The sequence below is a fragment of the Cinclus cinclus genome, chromosome 6 (assembly GCF_963662255.1).
Source record: "Cinclus cinclus chromosome 6, bCinCin1.1, whole genome shotgun sequence".
Taxonomy (NCBI): Eukaryota; Metazoa; Chordata; class Aves; order Passeriformes; family Cinclidae; genus Cinclus; species Cinclus cinclus.
Genome location: NC_085051.1, coordinates 60,002,103 through 60,024,726, shown reverse-complemented (window position 1 = coordinate 60,024,726; position 22,624 = coordinate 60,002,103). Strand labels below are relative to the sequence as shown.

Here is a 22,624-nt window from a genome sequence, read left to right as displayed (position 1 = left end):
GAATGTCCCCTCCTGTGCGTGTGGGTTTTGCTAAGCTGCAAGGCCAGACTGTGAAGAGGGGATCCCGGCAGACAAGAAATGCCCTCTTTGCTCTGGGGCTTTCCACGGCACCGGCAGCACAAGTGAGAGCCCTTCCTTGGCCTTTGCCTTTGGCAAGGCCCCAGTTTGTGCAAAGCCTGGATGGCCTGGGAAAGCAGCTCAGATTTACACTGCCCAGCCTGGAGGAGGGATGCCAGAGCAGACACAAGCTCCACAAGGTCCGAGTGCAGTCCAGCTTAGGCCGCAGCTTTCTGCCCTTGTGTCTCTGGAGCCTTGGAGGGGAAGGCTGCGTGGCTTGCAGTGACTTTGCCCAGCTCTCCTGCTCACAGCGCTGGGCACCCCAAGGCTGTTTGGTCTCAGCGCAGCCAAGAGCAGGAAGAAAGCCTCGCCTGGCTTTGCAGGCCCCTGAGATGAGCAAAGACGAGGAGTGTGCACAGAAGAGACCATCAGCACTGCACAGCCATGTCTCTCAGCCATCAGTCACAGAAAACTCAAACACTACTCTTTGGGTTTGAGGTTTGTCTTGTCCTTTTTTTTGCACCTTTTACCCCTCTAGGAAAACCTGTGGTGTGTATTCTGTGCTGGACACCTGGATTTGAACGATCCCCTCTTGGTGCTGCCTAGATGGAACTCCAAATTGTGCCTTTGCTCCTCTCTTTGTTCTGTTACCAGGCGTCAGTCCGAGAGGCCGATGGGTTACATGATTTCCCTTTTCTCAGCTTGTGCTCAGGAGCTGGGAGAATCACTGACCCCCCTCCCCTGCCCCAGCTTGACCCTAAAAGGGTTCTGCAGCAGGGGAAGGTGGCATGTTGCCAGTGGCTCAGCTGCCAGAACCGGTGCTAGCTGACATGGAAGGCTCTACTCTATTGCTTGAGCCAGTTTACAGCTGCCAGCACCTGGGCTGTGTGGTGCCCCACATTCATCGTGCCATCAAGTCAGAGTGCACAGACCTGACACTGGCAAGTCCACCTGATCACCATGTCCCCAAGTGCCACATCTACACATTCCTGAAGCGTCTCAAGCAATGTCAATGGCACCAGTTCCATGGGCAGCCTGTGCCAGTGCTTGCCAACCCTTCTGGAGGAGAAATTTTTCCCTAATACCCAATCTAAGCCTCCCGTGGCGGAACTTGAGGCCATTCCCTCTTGTCGTGTCCCTTGTTTCCTGGGAGCAGAGCCTGAGCTGCACTAGCCCAGCCGTCGTGTCTGGGAGTTGCAGAGAGCGAGAAGGTTCCTCTCTGCTCCTGACAGTGACTGCGGCCACGTGTGTCCCTGCGGCCGTGCCCGGCACTGCTGTCCCTGCTGTCCCTGCTGTCCCTGCTGTCCCTGGTGCCAGAGCCCTGCTGTCCCTGGGCAGGGCCGTTCCCTCCCCGGGCACAGCCCCATGAGGTGCTCCCTGCTGCGGCCCGGCCTGGCCCCAGGGAGGGCTTAGGCTGCAGATGGGGAGGACATTGTGGCCTCTGAGGCTGCTGAGGCCCTGGCCCACGCTGCCCAGGGAAGCTGCGGCTGCCCCATCCCTGGCAGTGCTCCAGGCCAGCCTGGCTGGGGCTTGGAGCAACCCGGCCCAGTGCAAGGTGTCCCTGTCCTTGGCAGCAGGGCTGAACAAGGCAATTTCTAAGGAGCCTTCCAAGCCAAGCCATTCAGTGACTGTGTGATGATCACAGGGGCCGGGGACAGCTGGGCTGCATTTCTGATTAGAACCAGTTCAGCACTGTCCGTTTGGTTGAGTTCAAGCCAAGAGCCCACGAGCCCAGATTCACTGTGAAAGGCTTTTACCAACACTGTGGGTCTGGCTGAGATCAAGAAAGATTTGCACAATCCTGATTCTGCAACATTGTATTTTATTGAGACAAGATCCAAGCTGTTTCCAGGTTGCTGCTCATAAATGCACTAAGTAGAGAGCATTAATATGGGTCAGAACAGATAGCAACCCTAGATACGGCTTGACTTGTATGTCAAAATAAAATCCTATGTGTGATACATACATATGATGTAGAATAGAAATTATATTGCTACAAGAATATGAAATGCCCACTGTATCTATATATTACACGTATGTTATATCTGTATGAATGCATCTGCTTGATGAAAACCCTTTCCGCCAAAAATATATTGACACTTAATATGTGCTCTATTATTTTTATTATTATTATTTAAACTTAATTGTGGATTCAACTCTTTGGAATGATTTTTTTATTGGGATAGAATAATTACGTATTTTCATGTGGGCTGTTGTTTATATTAGTATATGGTTTTGTTTTATTCTATTTTACTATATATAATCATAAATAATGAAGCAACTCACTGGTATAAAATTTTTATTTATTATATAACTAGCTATGAAAAAATATCTAGATTCCTATATACAGAAAATTTCAGGTCAGCTCCAAGACACTTTGTCCATTGCTGGCCTAAATGTGTCCTTTGTACAGACAAGGAGAGTCACAGTCCATTGACTGATGGCAGCCAAGCAGTGTTGATTTTTCCCCTTGCTCTTCTTCGCTCTGCTTCTTTTTCTGTCCCCCATTCCCGCTTCTTTCATACTGTAAATTTTGGCGCTTCCGAAAGGGCGGGAACAAGTGCGTGTTGCAGGTGGGGTTTGGTGACTTTGGCCCCGCAGGTACGGCATGTTCTGTGTTCACACGCATTCTTAGGAGTGGGGAAATTGCAGCAGGGCTGTATGCCAATGTGGGTGCCTTTTCTGGAGAACGAAATAATCCAAGGCGGCAGAATCAGCTGTCCTGTGGCTTTCCAGCTGTTGAGGTGGCAGGAGAGGCTGTGGGACCTTCAGCAGAGCCTTTGCAGCCTCTTCTCCTTACAGCACCAAATTAGTGCTATGAGGTGGCTCTGTGCTGCCAGCTGCGAGCAGCACGAGCACAGCTCTGTGCGTCAGTGCGTCCGTTCAGCGTTCAGCGAGAAGGATTCTTTGGAAGCGCTTTCGCAGATCCCGGTACTCACTAACGGCCTGGGTGTGGGCGGCCGATTCCTCGGCCAGGCGATGGAAGAGATTGTATGTGTGACCCCTTTGAACATCTGGGGGTAAATGGATGTTGGGAGGCAGCCTCTGGTTCCCCACAATGAAGTGGTTGAGGTGTTTTGCTTGCACGCAAAAGCGCAGGCCCTCGTGGATATCCAGCAGGCGCCGCAGCAGATCTCTCCTGCGCCACTGCGACACGGGCACGACGTTGAGCAGGTGCATGACGATGGTCTTCATGCTGTAGGTGGAGAAGCTGAAGCCCAGCACAAGACGGGTGAAAAACTGCAGGCACTTGAGGTGCAAACTGTCAGGGGGGGCCTGCTTGGCGACGTGCTTGAAGAACTCAGTCTCTGCCACAGCATAGGTCTCGGGCCAGGTTGTGCTTTGGGTGTGGGCCTCTTTAGGCTGGCTGCTCACAAAGACGTCGGAGTCGCCTCTGCGCACCCCAAACAACACCTCAATCCTGAAGCTTTCCCTGCCATTGGTCACCTTGAATTGGCAGCAGCGTCTGGAGGGCAGCAGCGTTAAATGCCAATTGTGCGACTGCGGCAAAGCTGGCCAGATGGCTCTCACCAGCTGGTGGAACCAGCGGGCCGTTTTGTGCACATCGAGGTAGGAGTCGGTGCACAGGGTGTCTAGGAGGCTGGGATCCTGACTCCTCCTCAGCTCCTCCTCGGGCTGGTGCAGGAAGCACAGCACGTTCTCCCCCTGCTGCTCCTTGGTGCAGGTGCACTCCAGCTGCACGCGGACACGGAAGTTCCTCACCTGCCTGTGCTCTGCAGAGTCCAGCTCCAGGTGGAAGCTGTGGCCTCGGGGAGGTGTCATGGGTATGAGCACCTGGTACACAACATCCTGCTCACGGGGACTCCAACCTTCAAAGGCGCTGCCCACCCCGATGGCTTGGTGCAGGACTGGGTAGAAACTGTTTGATAAGACGTGTCCAAAGTAAACCGCATACTTATCCATCAGGTTCATTGTCCACTCGCAGCCAGCCTGCAGGTCCTGTACAGGCCACTGTATGCGTTGCATCACAGTTCTTCCAACGTTATCGTCCAAATCGTTGTCTCCTTCATAGGCCGCGATTGCAAGATCATTGTTTGCGGCATTTGCAGCCTCATTGACAACTGCGTTCTCAATATTATCTTCTCCATTTCCAGCAACGTTGCCGTCTTCCTGTACGTTACCATCACCATTGCCATCTTCCTCCCCATTCGCATCATCTTCTTCTTCTGCATTTCCAACATCCACTTCTTCATTTGCAAGCCCATTTCTGACCTCCTCTTTGTTTGCACCATTGTTTCCTTCTTCAGGCTCCTCTCTCCTCAGGCTCCTTTTGCACCCCATCAGCCACAGGACCAAGACAAGGAACAGGAGCACAGCAAGAGCCAAGAGCTGCAAGGACTGCTCCACTCCACTCTGCTTCAGGTCCAGCTGCTCCACCTGCCACTCCAGCCGAATCCTCTCCCATTCCATGTGCTTGGCATGCACTTCCATGCGCAGACGTGTTTCCTCATCTGGAACATCACCCACGAGCTGTGGGTACTGGATGAGGGTTTTCAAGAGCACGAAGAGCAATACCACGGAATTCATGGTCTGCGGGAGGATGGAGAGAAGGCCTTGAGTGGGGCTGTGAGGGAGGCAGCTAGCAGTGGGGGCAGCAGGGACGAGAATGCTCAGGGCTCTGGGGGCAGGAAGGACAGGGCCCCACACAGCTGGCAGGCAGCAAAAAGCCTGTCCCACTGCCCCAGCAGCAGAAGCAGCAGCAGCAGCAGCAGCAGCAGAAGCAGCAGCAGCAGCAGCAGCATGACCTGCCCAAGGTTCTCCCATCAGGGGCTGTCCCTGCATGCAGGGGGAGAAGCCAGCCCCAGGTTCAGCGTTTCTGGCCTGGCCCTTGTGCCCAGCCCAGCCTCCCCACCACGTGTGCACTCACCGCTTGCTCAAGCAATGCAGGGCCAGCGTTGCCTGCTGCGGCCTATTATAGCGGCCCCCATTGTGACACGTCCCCGTGGCGTCACAGGTGTCACAGCACATCACAATCCAGCCAACCACACCCTTTGTCCCCGCCCTGGCTCAGCCACCCAGAGCGGCCCTGGTGTACTGCAAAAGGCTGCCTTTGACTCAATCTTTTTCAAAGAACTCCCACTGCTCTTTCCTTGGCATTGATTTTCATCTGCACTCCATTGGCATTCTCATAGATATCCATGTTAGGAGGCACCCATGAGGATCATTGAGTCTATGCTTTGGCACGACATTGCTTGAGCTACACTTGAATCTTGGAGTCAGTGTGGTTGAAAAAGTCCCTGCAGATCATGCAGTCCACTGGCAAACATAACACTGCCTACGCTCCAATCAGCCAGGTGCCCAGATGCCACATCCACATGCCATTTAAACATTTCTGAGCATGGGGACTCAGCCATTTCCCTAGGCAGCCTGTTCCCAAGCTTCATATTCTTTTGGTTGAAGGACTAATTTCCTAGAGATCCAATTGAAATCTGCCATGGCTCAAGTTGAGGAAATTTTCCTCTGCTCATTTGGTGGCTTCCCTGGGCTAATACAACCACCCGCACGTAGCTAAAACCTCAATTCAGGGCTCGTCTGCATTGTGTCAGGCCCTTGGGCTGAGAATCCAGCTCCTTTGAGAGGAGAGAAAGGTGGTGCATTTGCACTGGGCCTCCTTCCCACGGTCTCGTGGGACAAAATGGGTTGTTGGTGGGAGGAAGAGTTTCAGTTTGCCTGGAAGCATTTCCATGTGAGGAGAACCTTTGTGCCAAATCCATCAGCCAAGGGAATCCATGCCCTTGCAAGCAGAAGGGAAAATCAGTATTTTCCTGGTAGAAAATGGAAAGGTTTGGAGTGAAAGTCATTGCTGGAATGTCCCCTCCTGTGCGTGTGGGTTTTGCTAAGCTGCAAGGCCAGACTGTGAAGAGGGGATCCCGGCAGACAAGAAATGCCCTCTTTGCTCTGGGGCTTTCCACGGCACCGGCAGCACAAGTGAGAGCCCTTCCTTGGCCTTTGCCTTCGGCAAGGCCCCAGTTTGTGCAAAGCCTGGATGGCCTGGGAAAGCAGCTCAGATTTACACTGCCCAGCCTGGAGGAGGGATGCCAGAGCAGACACAAGCTCCACAAGGTCCGAGTGCAGTCCAGCTTAGGCCGCAGCTTTCTGCCCTTGTGTCTCTGGAGCCTTGGAGGGGAAGGCTGCGTGGCTTGCAGTGACTTTGCCCAGCTCTCCTGCTCACAGCGCTGGGCACCCCAAGGCTGTTTGGTCTCAGCGCAGCCAAGAGCAGGAAGAAAGCCTCGCCTGGCTTTGCAGGCCCCTGAGATGAGCAAAGACGAGGAGTGTGCACAGAAGAGACCATCAGCACTGCACAGCCATGTCTCTCAGCCATCAGTCACAGAAAACTCAAACACTACTCTTTGGGTTTGAGGTTTGTCTTGTCCTTTTTTTTGCACCTTTTACCCCTCTAGGAAAGCCTGTGGCGTGTATTCTGTGCTGGACACCTGGATTTGAACGGTCCCCTCTTGGTGCTGCCTAGATGGAACTCCAAATTGTGCCTTTGCTCCTCTCTTTCCTCTGTTACCAGGTGTCAGTCCGAGAGGTGGATGGGTTACATGATTTCCCTTTTCTCAGCTTGTGCTCAGGAGCTGGGAGAATCACTGCCCCCCCTCCCCTGCCCCAGCTTGACCCTAAAAGGGTTCTGCAGCAGGGGAAGGTGGCATGTTGCCAGTGGCTCAGCTGCCAGCACCGGTGCTAGCTGACATGGAAGGCTCTACTCTATGGCTTGAGCCAGTTTACAGCTGCCAGCACCTGGGCTGTGTGGTGCCCCACATTCATCGTGCCATCAAGTCAGAGTGCACAGACCTGACACTGGCAAGTCCACCTGATCACCATGTCCCCAAGTGCCACATCTACACATTCCTGAAGCGTCTCAAGCAATGTCAATGGCACCAGTTCCATGGGCAGCCTGTGCCAGTGCTTGCCAACCCTTCTGGAGGAGAAATTTTTCCCTAATACCCAATCTAAGCCTCCCGTGGCGGAACTTGAGGCCATTCCCTCTTGTCGTGTCCCTTGTTTCCTGGGAGCAGAGCCTGAGCTGCACTAGCCCAGCCGTCGTGTCTGGGAGTTGCAGAGAGCGAGAAGGTTCCTCTCTGCTCCTGACAGTGACTGCGGCCACGTGTGTCCCTGCGGCCGTGCCCGGCACTGCTGTCCCTGCTGTCCCTGCTGTCCCTGGTGCCAGAGCCCTGCTGTCCCTGGGCAGGGCCGTTCCCTCCCCGGGCACAGCCCCATGAGGTGCTCCCTGCTGCGGCCCGGCCTGGCCCCAGGGAGGGCTTAGGCTGCAGATGGGGAGGACATTGTGGCCTCTGAGGCTGCTGAGGCCCTGGCCCACGCTGCCCAGGGAAGCTGCGGCTGCCCCATCCCTGGCAGTGCTCCAGGCCAGCCTGGCTGGGGCTTGGAGCAACCCGGCCCAGTGCAAGGTGTCCCTGTCCTTGGCAGCAGGGCTGAACAAGGCAATTTCTAAGGAGCCTTCCAAGCCAAGCCATTCAGTGACTGTGTGATGATCACAGGGGCCGGGGACAGCTGGGCTGCATTTCTGATTAGAACCAGTTCAGCACTGTCCGTTTGGTTGAGTTCAAGCCAAGAGCCCACGAGCCCCGATTCACTGTGAAAGGCTTTTACCAACACTGTGGGTCTGGCTGAGATCAAGAAAGATTTGCACAATCCTGATTCTGCAACATTGTATTTTATTGAGACAAGATCCAAGCTGTTTCCAGGTTGCTGCTCATAAATGCACTAAGTAGAGAGCATTAATATGGGTCAGAACAGATAGCAACCCTAGATACGGCTTGACTTGTATGTCAAAATAAAATCCTATGTGTGATACATACATATGATGTAGAATAGAAATTATATTGCTACAAGAATATGAAATGCCCACTGTATCTATATATTACACGTATGTTATATCTGTATGAATGCATCTGCTTGATGAAAACCCTTTCCGCCAAAAATACAGTGACACTTAATATGTGCTCTATTATTTTTATTATTATTATTTAAACTTAATTGTGGATTCAACTCTTTGGAATGATTTTTTATTGGGATAGAATAATTACGTATTTTCATGTGGGCTGTTGTTTATATTAGTATATGGTTTTGTTTTATTCTATTTTACTATATGTAATCATAAATAATGAAGCAACTCACTGGTATAAAATTTTTATTTATTATATAACTAGCTATGAAAAAATATCTAGATTCCTATATACAGAAAATTTCAGGTCAGCTCCAAGACACTTTGTCCATTGCTGGCCTAAATATGTCCTTTGTACAGACAAGGAGAGTCACGGTCCATTGACTGATGGCAGCCAAGCAGTGTTGATTTTTCCCCTTGCTCTTCTTCGCTCTGCTTCTTTTTCTGTCCCCCATTCCCGCTTCTTTCATACTGTAAATTTTGGCGCTTCCGAAAGGGCGGGAACAAGTGCGTGTTGCAGGTGGGGTTTGGTGACTTTGGCCCCGCAGGTACGGCATGTTCTGTGTTCACACGCATTCTTAGGAGTGGGGAAATTGCAGCAGGGCTGTATGCCAATGTGGGTGCCTTTTCTGGAGAATGAAATAATCCAAGGCGGCAGAATCAGCTGTCCTGTGGCTTTCCAGCTGTTGAGGCGGCAGGAGAGGCTGTGGGACCTTCAGCAGAGCCTTTGCAGCCTCTTCTCCTTACAGCACCAAATTAGTGCCATGAGGTGGCTCTGTGCTGCCAGCTGCGAGCAGCACGAGCACAGCTCTGTGCGTCAGTGCGTCCGTTCAGCGTTCAGGGAGAAGGATTCTTTGGAAGCGCTTTTGCAGATCCCGGTACTCACTAACGGCCTGGGTGTGGGCGGCCGATTCCTCGGCCAGGCGATGGAAGAGATTGTATGTGTGACCCCTTTGAACATCTGGGGGTAAATGGATGTTGGGAGGCAGCCTCTGGTTCCCCACAATGAAGTGGTTGAGGTGTTTTGCTTGCACGCAAAAGCGCAGGCCCTCGTGGATATCCAGCAGGCGCCGCAGCAGATCTCTCCTGCGCCACTGCGACACGGGCACGACGTTGAGCAGGTGCATGACGATGGTCTTCATGCTGTAGGTGGAGAAGCTGAAGCCCAGCACATGACGGGTGAAAAACTGCAGGCACTTGAGGTGCAAACTGTCAGGGGGGGCCTGCTTGGCGACGTGCTTGAAGAACTCAGTCTCTGCCACAGCATAGGTCTCGGGCCAGGTTGTGTTTTGGGTGTGGGCCTCTTTAGGCTGGCTGCTCACAAAGACGTCGGAGTCGCCTCTGCGCACCCCAAACAACACCTCAATCCTGAAGCTTTCCCTGCCATTGGTCACCTGGAATTGGCAGCAGCGTCTGGAGGGCAGCAGCGTTAAATGCCAATTGTGCGACTGCGGCAAAGCTGGCCAGATGGCTCTCACCAGCTGGTGGAACCAGCGGGCCGTTTTGTGCACATCGAGGTAGGAGTCGGTGCACAGGGTGTCTAGGAGGCTGGGATCCTGACTCCTCCTCAGCTCCTCCTCGGGCTGGTGCAGGAAGCACAGCACGTTCTCCCCCTGCTGCTCCTTGGTGCAGGTGCACTCCAGCTGCACGCGGACACGGAAGTTCCTCACCTGCCTGTGCTCTGCAGAGTCCAGCTCCAGGTGGAAGCTGTGGCCTCGGGGAGGAGTCATGGGTATGAGCACCTGGTACACAACATCCTGCTCACGGGGACTCCAACCTTCAAAGGCGCTGCCCACCCCGATGGCTTGGTGCAGGACTGGGTAGAAACTGTTTGATAAGACGTGTCCAAAGTAAACCGCATACTTATCCATCAGGTTCATTGTCCACTCGCAGCCAGCCTGCAGGTCCTGTACAGGCCACTGTATGCGTTGCATCAGAGTTCTTCCAACGTTATCGTCCAAATCGTTGTCTCCTTCATAGGCCGCGATTGCAAGATCATTGTTTGCGGCATTTGCAGCCTCATTGACAACTGCGTTCTCAATATTATCTTCTCCATTTCCAGCAACGTTGCCGTCTTCCTGTACGTTACCATCACCATTGCCATCTTCCTCCCCATTCGCATCATCTTCTTCTTCTGCATTTCCAACATCCACTTCTTCATTTGCAAGCCCATTTCTGACCTCCTCTTTGTTTGCACCATTGTTTCCTTCTTCAGGCTCCTCTCTCCTCAGGCTCCTTTTGCACCCCATCAGCCACAGGACCAAGACAAGGAACAGGAGCACAGCAAGAGCCAAGAGCTGCAAGGACTGCTCCACTCCACTCTGCTTCAGGTCCAGCTGCTCCACCTGCCACTCCAGCCGAATCCTCTCCCATTCCATGTGCTTGGCATGCACTTCCATGCGCAGACGTGTTTCCTCATCTGGAACATCACCCACGAGCTGTGGGTACTGGATGAGGGTTTTCAAGAGCACGAAGAGCAATACCACGGAATTCATGGTCTGCGGGAGGATGGAGAGAAGGCCTTGAGTGGGGCTGTGAGGGAGGCAGCTAGCAGTGGGGGCAGCAGGGACGAGAATGCTCAGGGCTCTGGGGGCAGGAAGGACAGGGCCCCACACAGCTGGCAGGCAGCAAAAAGCCTGTCCCACTGCCCCAGCAGCAGAAGCAGCAGCAGCAGCAGCAGCAGCAGAAGCAGCAGCAGCAGCAGCAGCATGACCTGCCCAAGGTTCTCCCATCAGGGGCTGTCCCTGCATGCAGGGGGAGAAGCCAGCCCCAGGTTCAGCGTTTCTGGCCTGGCCCTTGTGCCCAGCCCAGCCTCCCCACCACGTGTGCACTCACCGCTTGCTCAAGCAATGCAGGGCCAGCGTTGCCTGCTGCGGCCTATTATAGCGGCCCCCATTGTGACACGTCCCCGTGGCGTCACAGGTGTCACAGCACATCACAATCCAGCCAACCACACCCTTTGTCCCCGCCCTGGCTCAGCCACCCAGAGCGGCCCTGGTGTACTGCAAAAGGCTGCCTTTGACTCAATCTTTTTCAAAGAACTCCCACTGCTCTTTCCTTGGCATTGATTTTCATCTGCACTCCATTGGCATTCTCATAGATATCCATGTTAGGAGGCACCCATGAGGATCATTGAGTCTATGCTTTGGCACGACATTGCTTGAGCTACACTTGAATCTTGGAGTCAGTGTGGTTGAAAAAGTCCCTGCAGATCATGCAGTCCACTGGCAAACATAACACTGCCTACGCTCCAATCAGCCAGGTGCCCAGATGCCACATCCACATGCCATTTAAACATTTCTGAGCATGGGGACTCAGCCATTTCCCTAGGCAGCCTGTTCCCAAGCTTCATATTCTTTTGGTTGAAGGACTAATTTCCTAGAGATCCAATTGAAATCTGCCATGGCTCAACTTGAGGAAATTTTCCTCTGCTCATTTGGTGGCTTCCCTGGGCTAATACAACCACCCGCACGTAGCTAAAACCTCAATTCAGGGCTCGTCTGCATTGTGTCAGGCCCTTGGGCTGAGAATCCAGCTCCTTTGAGAGGAGAGAAAGGTGGTGCATTTGCACTGGGCCTCCTTCCCACGGTCTCGTGGGACAAAATGGGTTGTTGGTGGGAGGAAGAGTTTCAGTTTGCCTGGAAGCATTTCCATGTGAGGAGAACCTTTGTGCCAAATCCATCAGCCAAGGGAATCCATGCCCTTGCAAGCAGAAGGGAAAATCAGTATTTTCCTGGTAGAAAATGGAAAGGTTTGGAGTGAAAGTCATTGCTGGAATGTCCCCTCCTGTGCGTGTGGGTTTTGCTAAGCTGCAAGGCCAGACTGTGAAGAGGGGATCCCGGCAGACAAGAAATGCCCTCTTTGCTCTGGGGCTTTCCACGGCACCGGCAGCACAAGTGAGAGCCCTTCCTTGGCCTTTGCCTTCGGCAAGGCCCCAGTTTGTGCAAAGCCTGGATGGCCTGGGAAAGCAGCTCAGATTTACACTGCCCAGCCTGGAGGAGGGATGCCAGAGCAGACACAAGCTCCACAAGGTCCGAGTGCAGTCCAGCTTAGGCCGCAGCTTTCTGCCCTTGTGTCTCTGGAGCCTTGGAGGGGAAGGCTGCGTGGCTTGCAGTGACTTTGCCCAGCTCTCCTGCTCACAGCGCTGGGCACCCCAAGGCTGTTTGGTCTCAGCGCAGCCAAGAGCAGGAAGAAAGCCTCGCCTGGCTTTGCAGGCCCCTGAGATGAGCAAAGACGAGGAGTGTGCACAGAAGAGACCATCAGCACTGCACAGCCATGTCTCTCAGCCATCAGTCACAGAAAACTCAAACACTACTCTTTGGGTTTGAGGTTTGTCTTGTCCTTTTTTTTGCACCTTTTACCCCTCTAGGAAAGCCTGTGGCGTGTATTCTGTGCTGGACACCTGGATTTGAACGGTCCCCTCTTGGTGCTGCCTAGATGGAACTCCAAATTGTGCCTTTGCTCCTCTCTTTCCTCTGTTACCAGGTGTCAGTCCGAGAGGTGGATGGGTTACATGATTTCCCTTTTCTCAGCTTGTGCTCAGGAGCTGGGAGAATCACTGCCCCCCCTCCCCTGCCCCAGCTTGACCCTAAAAGGGTTCTGCAGCAGGGGAAGGTGGCATGTTGCCAGTGGCTCAGCTGCCAGCACCGGTGCTAGCTGACATGGAAGGCTCTACTCTATTGCTTGAGCCAGTTTACAGCTGCCAGCACCTGGGCTGTGTGGTGCCCCACATTCATCGTGCCATCAAGTCAGAGTGCACAGACCTGACACTGGCAAGTCCACCTGATCACCATGTCCCCAAGTGCCACATCTACACATTCCTGAAGCGTCTCAAGCAATGTCAATGGCACCAGTTCCATGGGCAGCCTGTGCCAGTGCTTGCCAACCCTTCTGGAGGAGAAATTTTTCCCTAATACCCAATCTAAGCCTCCCGTGGCGGAACTTGAGGCCATTCCCTCTTGTCGTGTCCCTTGTTTCCTGGGAGCAGAGCCTGAGCTGCACTAGCCCAGCCGTCGTGTCTGGGAGTTGCAGAGAGCGAGAAGGTTCCTCTCTGCTCCTGACAGTGACTGCGGCCACGTGTGTCCCTGCGGCCGTGCCCGGCACTGCTGTCCCTGCTGTCCCTGCTGTCCCTGGTGCCAGAGCCCTGCTGTCCCTGGGCAGGGCCGTTCCCTCCCCGGGCACAGCCCCATGAGGTGCTCCCTGCTGCGGCCCGGCCTGGCCCCAGGGAGGGCTTAGGCTGCAGATGGGGAGGACATTGTGGCCTCTGAGGCTGCTGAGGCCCTGGCCCACGCTGCCCAGGGAAGCTGCGGCTGCCCCATCCCTGGCAGTGCTCCAGGCCAGCCTGGCTGGGGCTTGGAGCAACCCGGCCCAGTGCAAGGTGTCCCTGTCCTTGGCAGCAGGGCTGAACAAGGCAATTTCTAAGGAGCCTTCCAAGCCAAGCCATTCAGTGACTGTGTGATGATCACAGGGGCCGGGGACAGCTGGGCTGCATTTCTGATTAGAACCAGTTCAGCACTGTCCGTTTGGTTGAGTTCAAGCCAAGAGCCCACGAGCCCCGATTCACTGTGAAAGGCTTTTACCAACACTGTGGGTCTGGCTGAGATCAAGAAAGATTTGCACAATCCTGATTCTGCAACATTGTATTTTATTGAGACAAGATCCAAGCTGTTTCCAGGTTGCTGCTCATAAATGCACTAAGTAGAGAGCATTAATATGGGTCAGAACAGATAGCAACCCTAGATACGGCTTGACTTGTATGTCAAAATAAAATCCTATGTGTGATACATACATATGATGTAGAATAGAAATTATATTGCTACAAGAATATGAAATGCCCACTGTATCTATATATTACACGTATGTTATATCTGTATGAATGCATCTGCTTGATGAAAACCCTTTCCGCCAAAAATACAGTGACACTTAATATGTGCTCTATTATTTTTATTATTATTATTTAAACTTAATTGTGGATTCAACTCTTTGGAATGATTTTTTATTGGGATAGAATAATTACGTATTTTCATGTGGGCTGTTGTTTATATTAGTATATGGTTTTGTTTTATTCTATTTTACTATATGTAATCATAAATAATGAAGCAACTCACTGGTATAAAATTTTTATTTATTATATAACTAGCTATGAAAAAATATCTAGATTCCTATATACAGAAAATTTCAGGTCAGCTCCAAGACACTTTGTCCATTGCTGGCCTAAATATGTCCTTTGTACAGACAAGGAGAGTCACGGTCCATTGACTGATGGCAGCCAAGCAGTGTTGATTTTTCCCCTTGCTCTTCTTCGCTCTGCTTCTTTTTCTGTCCCCCATTCCCGCTTCTTTCATACTGTAAATTTTGGCGCTTCCGAAAGGGCGGGAACAAGTGCGTGTTGCAGGTGGGGTTTGGTGACTTTGGCCCCGCAGGTACGGCATGTTCTGTGTTCACACGCATTCTTAGGAGTGGGGAAATTGCAGCAGGGCTGTATGCCAATGTGGGTGCCTTTTCTGGAGAATGAAATAATCCAAGGCGGCAGAATCAGCTGTCCTGTGGCTTTCCAGCTGTTGAGGCGGCAGGAGAGGCTGTGGGACCTTCAGCAGAGCCTTTGCAGCCTCTTCTCCTTACAGCACCAAATTAGTGCCATGAGGTGGCTCTGTGCTGCCAGCTGCGAGCAGCACGAGCACAGCTCTGTGCGTCAGTGCGTCCGTTCAGCGTTCAGGGAGAAGGATTCTTTGGAAGCGCTTTTGCAGATCCCGGTACTCACTAATGGCCTGGGTGTGGGCGGCCGATTCCTCGGCCAGGCGATGGAAGAGATTGTATGTGTGACCCCTTTGAACATCTGGGGGTAAATGGATGTTGGGAGGCAGCCTCTGGTTCCCCACAATGAAGTGGTTGAGGTGTTTTGCTTGCACGCAAAAGCGCAGGCCCTCGTGGATATCCAGCAGGCGCCGCAGCAGATCTCTCCTGCGCCACTGCGACACGGGCACGACGTTGAGCAGGTGCATGACGATGGTCTTCATGCTGTAGGTGGAGAAGCTGAAGCCCAGCACATGACGGGTGAAAAACTGCAGGCACTTGAGGTGCAAACTGTCAGGGGGGGCCTGCTTGGCGACGTGCTTGAAGAACTCAGTCTCTGCCACAGCATAGGTCTCGGGCCAGGTTGTGTTTTGGGTGTGGGCCTCTTTAGGCTGGCTGCTCACAAAGACGTCGGAGTCGCCTCTGCGCACCCCAAACAACACCTCAATCCTGAAGCTTTCCCTGCCATTGGTCACCTGGAATTGGCAGCAGCGTCTGGAGGGCAGCAGCGTTAAATGCCAATTGTGCGACTGCGGCAAAGCTGGCCAGATGGCTCTCACCAGCTGGTGGAACCAGCGGGCCGTTTTGTGCACATCGAGGTAGGAGTCGGTGCACAGGGTGTCTAGGAGGCTGGGATCCTGACTCCTCCTCAGCTCCTCCTCGGGCTGGTGCAGGAAGCACAGCACGTTCTCCCCCTGCTGCTCCTTGGTGCAGGTGCACTCCAGCTGCACGCGGACACGGAAGTTCCTCACCTGCCTGTGCTCTGCAGAGTCCAGCTCCAGGTGGAAGCTGTGGCCTCGGGGAGGAGTCATGGGTATGAGCACCTGGTACACAACATCCTGCTCACGGGGACTCCAACCTTCAAAGGCGCTGCCCACCCCGATGGCTTGGTGCAGGACTGGGTAGAAACTGTTTGATAAGACGTGTCCAAAGTAAACCGCATACTTATCCATCAGGTTCATTGTCCACTCGCAGCCAGCCTGCAGGTCCTGTACAGGCCACTGTATGCGTTGCATCAGAGTTCTTCCAACGTTATCGTCCAAATCGTTGTCTCCTTCATAGGCCGCGATTGCAAGATCATTGTTTGCGGCATTTGCAGCCTCATTGACAACTGCGTTCTCAATATTATCTTCTCCATTTCCAGCAACGTTGCCGTTTTCCTGTACGTTACCATCACCATTGCCATCTTCCTCCCCATTCGCATCATCTTCTTCTTCTGCATTTCCAACATCCACTTCTTCATTTGCAAGCCCATTTCTGACCTCCTCTTTGTTTGCACCATTGTTTCCTTCTTCAGGCTCCTCTCTCCTCAGGCTCCTTTTGCACCCCATCAGCCACAGGACCAAGACAAGGAACAGGAGCACAGCAAGAGCCAAGAGCTGCAAGGACTGCTCCACTCCACTCTGCTTCAGGTCCAGCTGCTCCACCTGCCACTCCAGCCGAATCCTCTCCCATTCCATGTGCTTGGCATGCACTTCCATGCACAGACGTGTTTCCTCATCTGGAACATCACCCACGAGCTGTGGGTACTGGATGAGGGTTTTCAAGAGCACGAAGAGCAATACCACGGAATTCATGGTCTGCGGGAGGATGGAGAGAAGGCCTTGAGTGGGGCTGTGAGGGAGGCAGCTTGCAGTGGGGGCAGCGGGGACGAGAATGCTCAGGGCTCTGGGGGCAGGAAGGACAGGATCCCACACAGCTGGCAGGCAGCAAAGCCTGTCCCAGTGCCCCAGCAGCAGAAGCAGCAGCAGCAGCAGCAGCAGCAGCAGCAGCAGCAGCAGCAGCAGCAGCAGCAGCATGACCTGCCCAAGGCTCTCCCATCAGGGGCTGTCCCTGCATGCAGGGGGAGAAGCCAGCCCCAGGTTCAGCGTTTCTGGCCTGGCCCTTGTGCCCAGCCCAGCCTCCCCACCACGTGTGCACTCACCGCTTGCTCAAGCAATGCAGGGCCAGCGTTGCCTGCTGCGGCCTTTTATAGCAGCCCCCATTGTGACACGTCCCGTGGTGTCACAGGTGTCACAGCACATCACAATCCAGCCAACCACACCCTTTGTCCCCGCCCTGGCTCAGCCACCCAGAGCGGCCCTGGTGTACTGCAAAAGGCTGCCTTTGACTCAATCTTTTTCAAAGAACTCCCACTGCTCTTTCCTTGGCATTGATTTTCATCTGCACTCCATTGGCATTCTCATAGATATCCATGTTAGAAGGCACCCATGAGGATCATTGAGTCTATGCTTTGGCACGACATTGCTTGAGCTACACTTGAATCTTGGAGTCAGTGAGGTTGAAAAAGTCCCTGCAGATCACGCAGTCCACTGGCAAACTTAACACTGCCTACGCTCCAATCAGCCAGGTGCCCAGATGCCACATCCACATGCCAATTCAACATTTCTGAGCATGGGGACTCAGCCATTTCCCTAGGCAGCCTGTTCCCAAGCTTCATATTCTTTTGGTTGAAGGACTAATTTCCTAGAGATCCAATTGAAATCTGCCATGGCTCAACTTGAGGAAATTTTCCTCTGCTCATTTGGTGGCTTCCCTGGGCTAATACAACCACCCGCACGTAGCTAAAACCTCAATTCAGGGCTCGTCTGCATTGTGTCAGGCCCTTGGGCTGAGAATCCAGCTCCTTTGAGAGGAGAGAAAGGTGGTGCATTTGCACTGGGCCTCCTTCCCACGGTCTCGTGGGACAAAATGGGTTGTTGGTGGGAGGAAGAGTTTCAGTTTGCCTGGAAGCATTTCCATGTGAGGAGAACCTTTGTGCCAAATCCATCAGCCAAGGGAATCCATGCCCTTGCAAGCAGAAGGGAAAATCAGTATTTTCCTGGTAGAAAATGGAAAGGTTTGGAGTGAAAGTCATTGCTGGAATGTCCCCTCCTGTGCGTGTGGGTTTTGCTAAGCTGCAAGGCCAGACTGTGAAGAGGGGATCCCGGCAGACAAGAAATGCCCTCTTTGCTCTGGGGCTTTCCACGGCACCGGCAGCACAAGTGAGAGCCCTTCCTTGGCCTTTGCCTTCGGCAAGGCCCCAGTTTGTGCAAAGCCTGGATGGCCTGGGAAAGCAGCTCAGATTTACACTGCCCAGCCTGGAGGAGGGATGCCAGAGCAGACACAAGCTCCACAAGGTCCGAGTGCAGTCCAGCTTAGGCCGCAGCTTTCTGCCCTTGTGTCTCTGGAGCCTTGGAGGGGAAGGCTGCGTGGCTTGCAGTGACTTTGCCCAGCTCTCCTGCTCACAGCGCTGGGCACCCCAAGGCTGTTTGGTCTCAGCGCAGCCAAGAGCAGGAAGAAAGCCTCGCCTGGCTTTGCAGGCCCCTGTGATGAGCAAAGACGAGGAGTGTGCACAGAAGAGACCATCAGCACTGCACAGCCATGTCTCTCAGCCATCAGTCACAGAAAACTCAAACACTACTCTTTGGGTTTGAGGTTTGTCTTGTCCTTTTTTTTGCACCTTTTACCCCTCTAGGAAAGCCTGTGGCGTGTATTCTGTGCTGGACACCTGGATTTGAACGATCCCCTCTTGGTGCTGCCTAGATGGAACTCCAAATTGTGCCTTTGCTCCTCTCTTTGTTCTGTTACCAGGCGTCAGTCCGAGAGGCCGATGGGTTACATGATTTCCCTTTTCTCAGCTTGTGCTCAGGAGCTGGGAGAATCACTGACCCCCCTCCCCTGCCCCAGCTTGACCCTAAAAGGGTTCTGCAGCAGGGGAAGGTGGCATGTTGCCAGTGGCTCAGCTGCCAGCACCGGTGCTAGCTGACATGGAAGGCTCTACTCTATGGCTTGAGCCAGTTTACAGCTGCCAGCACCTGGGCTGTGTGGTGCCCCACATTCATCGTGCCATCAAGTCAGAGTGCACAGACCTGACACTGGCAAGTCCACCTGATCACCATGTCCCCAGGTGCCACATCTACACATTCCTGAAGCGTCTCAAGCAATGTCAATGGCACCAGTTCCATGGGCAGCCTGTGCCAGTGCTTGCCAACCCTTCTGGAGGAGAAATTTTTCCCTAATACCCAATCTAAGCCTCCCGTGGCGGAACTTGAGGCCATTCCCTCTTGTCGTGTCCCTTGTTTCCTGGGAGCAGAGCCTGAGCTGCACTAGCCCAGCCGTCGTGTCTGGGAGTTGCAGAGAGCGAGAAGGTTCCTCTCTGCTCCTGACAGTGACTGCGGCCACGTGTGTCCCTGCGGCCGTGCCCGGCACTGCTGTCCCTGCTGTCCCTGCTGTCCCTGCTGTCCCTGGTGCCAGAGCCCTGCTGTCCCTGGGCAGGGCCGTTCCCTCCCCGGGCACAGCCCCATGAGGTGCTCCCTGCTGCGGCCCGGCCTGGCCCCAGGGAGGGCTTAGGCTGCAGATGGGGAGGACATTGTGGCCTCTGAGGCTGCTGAGGCCCTGGCCCACGCTGCCCAGGGAAGCTGCGGCTGCCCCATCCCTGGCAGTGCTCCAGGCCAGCCTGGCTGGGGCTTGGAGCAACCCGGCCCAGTGCAAGGTGTCCCTGTCCTTGGCAGCAGGGCTGAACAAGGCAATTTCTAAGGAGCCTTCCAAGCCAAGCCATTCAGTGACTGTGTGATGATCACAGGGGCCGGGGACAGCTGGGCTGCATTTCTGATTAGAACCAGTTCAGCACTGTCCGTTTGGTTGAGTTCAAGCCAAGAGCCCACGAGCCCCGATTCACTGTGAAAGGCTTTTACCAACACTGTGGGTCTGGCTGAGATCAAGAAAGATTTGCACAATCCTGATTCTGCAACATTGTATTTTATTGAGACAAGATCCAAGCTGTTTCCAGGTTGCTGCTCATAAATGCACTAAGTAGAGAGCATTAATATGGGTCAGAACAGATAGCAACCCTAGATACGGCTTGACTTGTATGTCAAAATAAAATCCTATGTGTGATACATACATATGATGTAGAATAGAAATTATATTGCTACAAGAATATGAAATGCCCACTGTATCTATATATTACACGTATGTTGTATCTGTATGAATGCATCTGCTTGATGAAAACCCTTTCCGCCAAAAATATAGTGACACTTAATATGTGCTCTATTATTTTTATTATTATTATTTAAACTTAATTGTGGATTCAACTCTTTGGAATGATTTTTTATTGGGATAGAATAATTACGTATTTTCATGTGGGCTGTTGTTTATATTAGTATATGGTTTTGTTTTATTCTATTTTACTATATATAATCATAAATAATGGAGCAACTCACTGGTATAAACTTTTTATTTATTATATAACTAGCTATGAAAAAATATCTAGATTCCTATATACAGAAAATTTCAGGTCAGCTCCAAGACACTTTGTCCATTGCTGGCCTAAATGTGTCATTTGTACAGACAAGGAGAGTCACGGTCCATTGACTGATGGCAGCCAAGCAGTGTTGATTTTTCCCCTTGCTCTTCTTCGCTCTGCTTCTTTTTCTGTCCCCCATTCCCGCTTCTTTCATACTGTAAATTTTGGCGCTTCCGAAAGGGCGGGAACAAGTGCGTGTTGCAGGTGGGGTTTGGTGACTTTGGCCCCGCAGGTACGGCATGTTCTGTGTTCACACGCATTCTTAGGAGTGGGGAAATTGCAGCAGGTCTGTATGCCAATGTGGGTGCCTTTTCTGGAGAATGAAATAATCCAAGGCGGCAGAATCAGCTGTCCTGTGGCTTTCCAGCTGTTGAGGAGGCAGGAGAGGCTGTGGGACCTTCAGCAGAGCCTTTGCAGCCTCTTCTCCTTACAGCACCAAATTAGTGCTATGAGGTGGCTCTGAGCTGCCAGCTGCGAGCAGCACGAGCACAGCTCTGTGCGTCAGTGCGTCCGTTCAGCGTTCAGCGAGAAGGATTCTTTGGAAGCTCTTTCGCAGATCCCGGTACTCACTAACGGCCTGGGTGTGGGCGGCCGATTCCTCGGCCAGGTGATGGAAGAGATTGTATGTGTGACCCCTTTGAACATCTGGGGGTAAATGGATGTTGGGAGGCAGCCTCTGGTTCCCCACAATGAAGTGGTTGAGGTGTTTTGCTGGCACGCAAAAGCGCAGGCCCTCGTGGATATCCAGCAGGCGCCGCAGCAGATCTCTCCTGCGCCACTGCGACACGGGCACGACGTTGAGCAGGTGCATGACGATGGTCTTCATGCTGTAGGTGGAGAAGCTGAAGCCCAGCACAAGACGGGTGAAAAACTGCAGGCACTTGAGGTGCAAACTGTCAGGGGGGGCCTGCTTGGCGACGTGCTTGAAGAACTCAGTCTCTGCCACAGCATAGGTCTCGGGCCAGGTTGTGTTTTGGGTGTGGGCCTCTTTAGGCTGGCTGCTCACAAAGACGTCGGAGTCGCCTCTGCGCACCCCAAACAACACCTCAATCCTGAAGCTTTCCCTGCCATTGGTCACCTTGAATTGGCAGCAGCGTCTGGAGGGCAGCAGCGTTAAATGCCAATTGTGCGACTGCGGCAAAGCTGGCCAGATGGCTCTCACCAGCTGGTGGAACCAGCGGGCCGTTTTGTGCACATCGAGGTAGGAGTCGGTGCACAGGGTGTCTAGGAGGCTGGGATCCTGACTCCTCCTCAGCTCCTCCTCGGGCTGGTGCAGGAAGCACAGCACGTTCTCCCCCTGCTGCTCCTTGGTGCAGGTGCACTCCAGCTGCACGCGGACACGGAAGTTCCTCACCTGCCTGTGCTCTGCAGAGTCCAGCTCCAGGTGGAAGCTGTGGCCTCGGGGAGGAGTCATGGGTATGAGCACCTGGTACACAACATCCTGCTCACGGGGACTCCAACCTTCAAAGGCGCTGCCCACCCCGATGGCTTGGTGCAGGACTGGGTAGAAACTGTTTGATAAGACGTGTCCAAAGTAAACCGCATACTTATCCATCAGGTACATTGTCCACTCGCAGCCAGCCTGCAGGTCCTGTACAGGCCACTGTATGCGTTGCATCAGAGTTCTTCCAACGTTATCGTCCAAATCGTTGTCTCCTTCATAGGCCGCGATTGCAAGATCATTGTTTGCGGCATTTGCAGCCTCATTGACAACTGCGTTCTCAATATTATCTTCTCCATTTCCAGCAACGTTGCCGTATTCCCGTTATCATCACCATTGCGATCTTCCTCCCCATTCGCATCATCTTCTTCTTCTGCATCTCCAACATCCACTTCTTCATTTGCAAGCCCATTTCTGACCTCCTCTTTGTTTGCACCATTGTTTCCTTCTTCAGGCTCCTCTCTCCTCAGGCTCCTTTTGCACCCCATCAGCCACAGGACCAAGACAAGGAACAGGAGCACAGCAAGAGCCAAGAGCTGCAAGGACTGCTCCACTCCACTCTGCTTCAGGTCCAGCTGCTCCACCTGCCACTCCAGCCGAATCCTCTCCCATTCTATGTGCTTGGCATGCACTTCCATGCGCAGACGTGTTTCCTCATCTGGAACATCACCCACGAGCTGTGGGTACTGGATGAGGGTTTTCAAGAGCACGAAGAGCAATACCACGGAATTCATGGTCTGCGGGAGGATGGAGAGAAGGCCTTGAGTGGGGCTGTGAGGGAGGCAGCTAGCAGTGGGGCAGCGGGGACGGGAATGCTCAGGGCTCTGGGGGCAGGAAGGACAGGACCCCACACAGCTGGCAGGCAGCAAAAAGCCTGTCCCACTGCCCCAGCAGCAGAAGCAGCAGCAGCAGCAGCTGCAGCAGCAGCAGCAGCATGACCTGCCCAAGGCTCTCCCATCAGGGGCTGTCCCTGCATGCAGGGGGAGAAGCCAGCCCCAGGTTCAGCGTTTCTGGCCTGGCCCTTGTGCCCAGCCCAGCCTCCCCACCACGTGTGCACTCACCGCTTGCTCAAGCAATGCAGGGCCAGCGTTGCCTGCTGCGGCCTTTTATAGCGGCCCCC

At 53.4% G+C, this 22,624-nt stretch overlaps 4 protein-coding genes across 4 annotated transcripts; all 4 read right to left on the bottom strand.

Moving 5' to 3' along the window:
- Window positions 1–2,940: 2,940 nt before the first annotated feature.
- Window positions 2,941–4,860, bottom strand: LOC134045608 (inositol 1,4,5-trisphosphate receptor-interacting protein-like 1). The gene is given in 3 exon segments (XM_062495430.1): window positions 2,941–4,689; window positions 4,691–4,742; window positions 4,784–4,860. Coding segments are annotated over 3 exon segments (1,878 nt in total).
- A 3,954-nt stretch (window positions 4,861–8,814) lies between these two features.
- Window positions 8,815–10,734, bottom strand: LOC134045607 (inositol 1,4,5-trisphosphate receptor-interacting protein-like 1). Its single transcript, XM_062495429.1, is given in 3 exon segments — window positions 8,815–10,563; window positions 10,565–10,616; window positions 10,658–10,734. Coding segments are annotated over 3 exon segments (1,878 nt in total).
- A 3,954-nt stretch (window positions 10,735–14,688) lies between these two features.
- Window positions 14,689–16,353, bottom strand: LOC134045606 (inositol 1,4,5-trisphosphate receptor-interacting protein-like 1). The gene has a single exon (XM_062495428.1). The coding sequence runs from the start codon at window positions 16,351–16,353 to the stop codon at window positions 14,689–14,691; it is 1,665 nt and encodes a 554-aa protein (XP_062351412.1).
- Window positions 16,354–20,577: 4,224 nt separating this feature from the next.
- Window positions 20,578–22,238, bottom strand: LOC134045605 (inositol 1,4,5-trisphosphate receptor-interacting protein-like 1). Its single transcript, XM_062495426.1, is given in 2 exon segments — window positions 20,578–21,827; window positions 21,830–22,238. Coding segments are annotated over 2 exon segments (1,659 nt in total).
- Window positions 22,239–22,624: the final 386 nt, after the last annotated feature.

Coding starts and splice junctions, on each gene's coding strand:
- LOC134045606 (XM_062495428.1), bottom strand. CDS start 16,353: ATGAATTCCGTGGTATTGCTCTTCGTGCTCTTGAAAACCCTCATCCAG.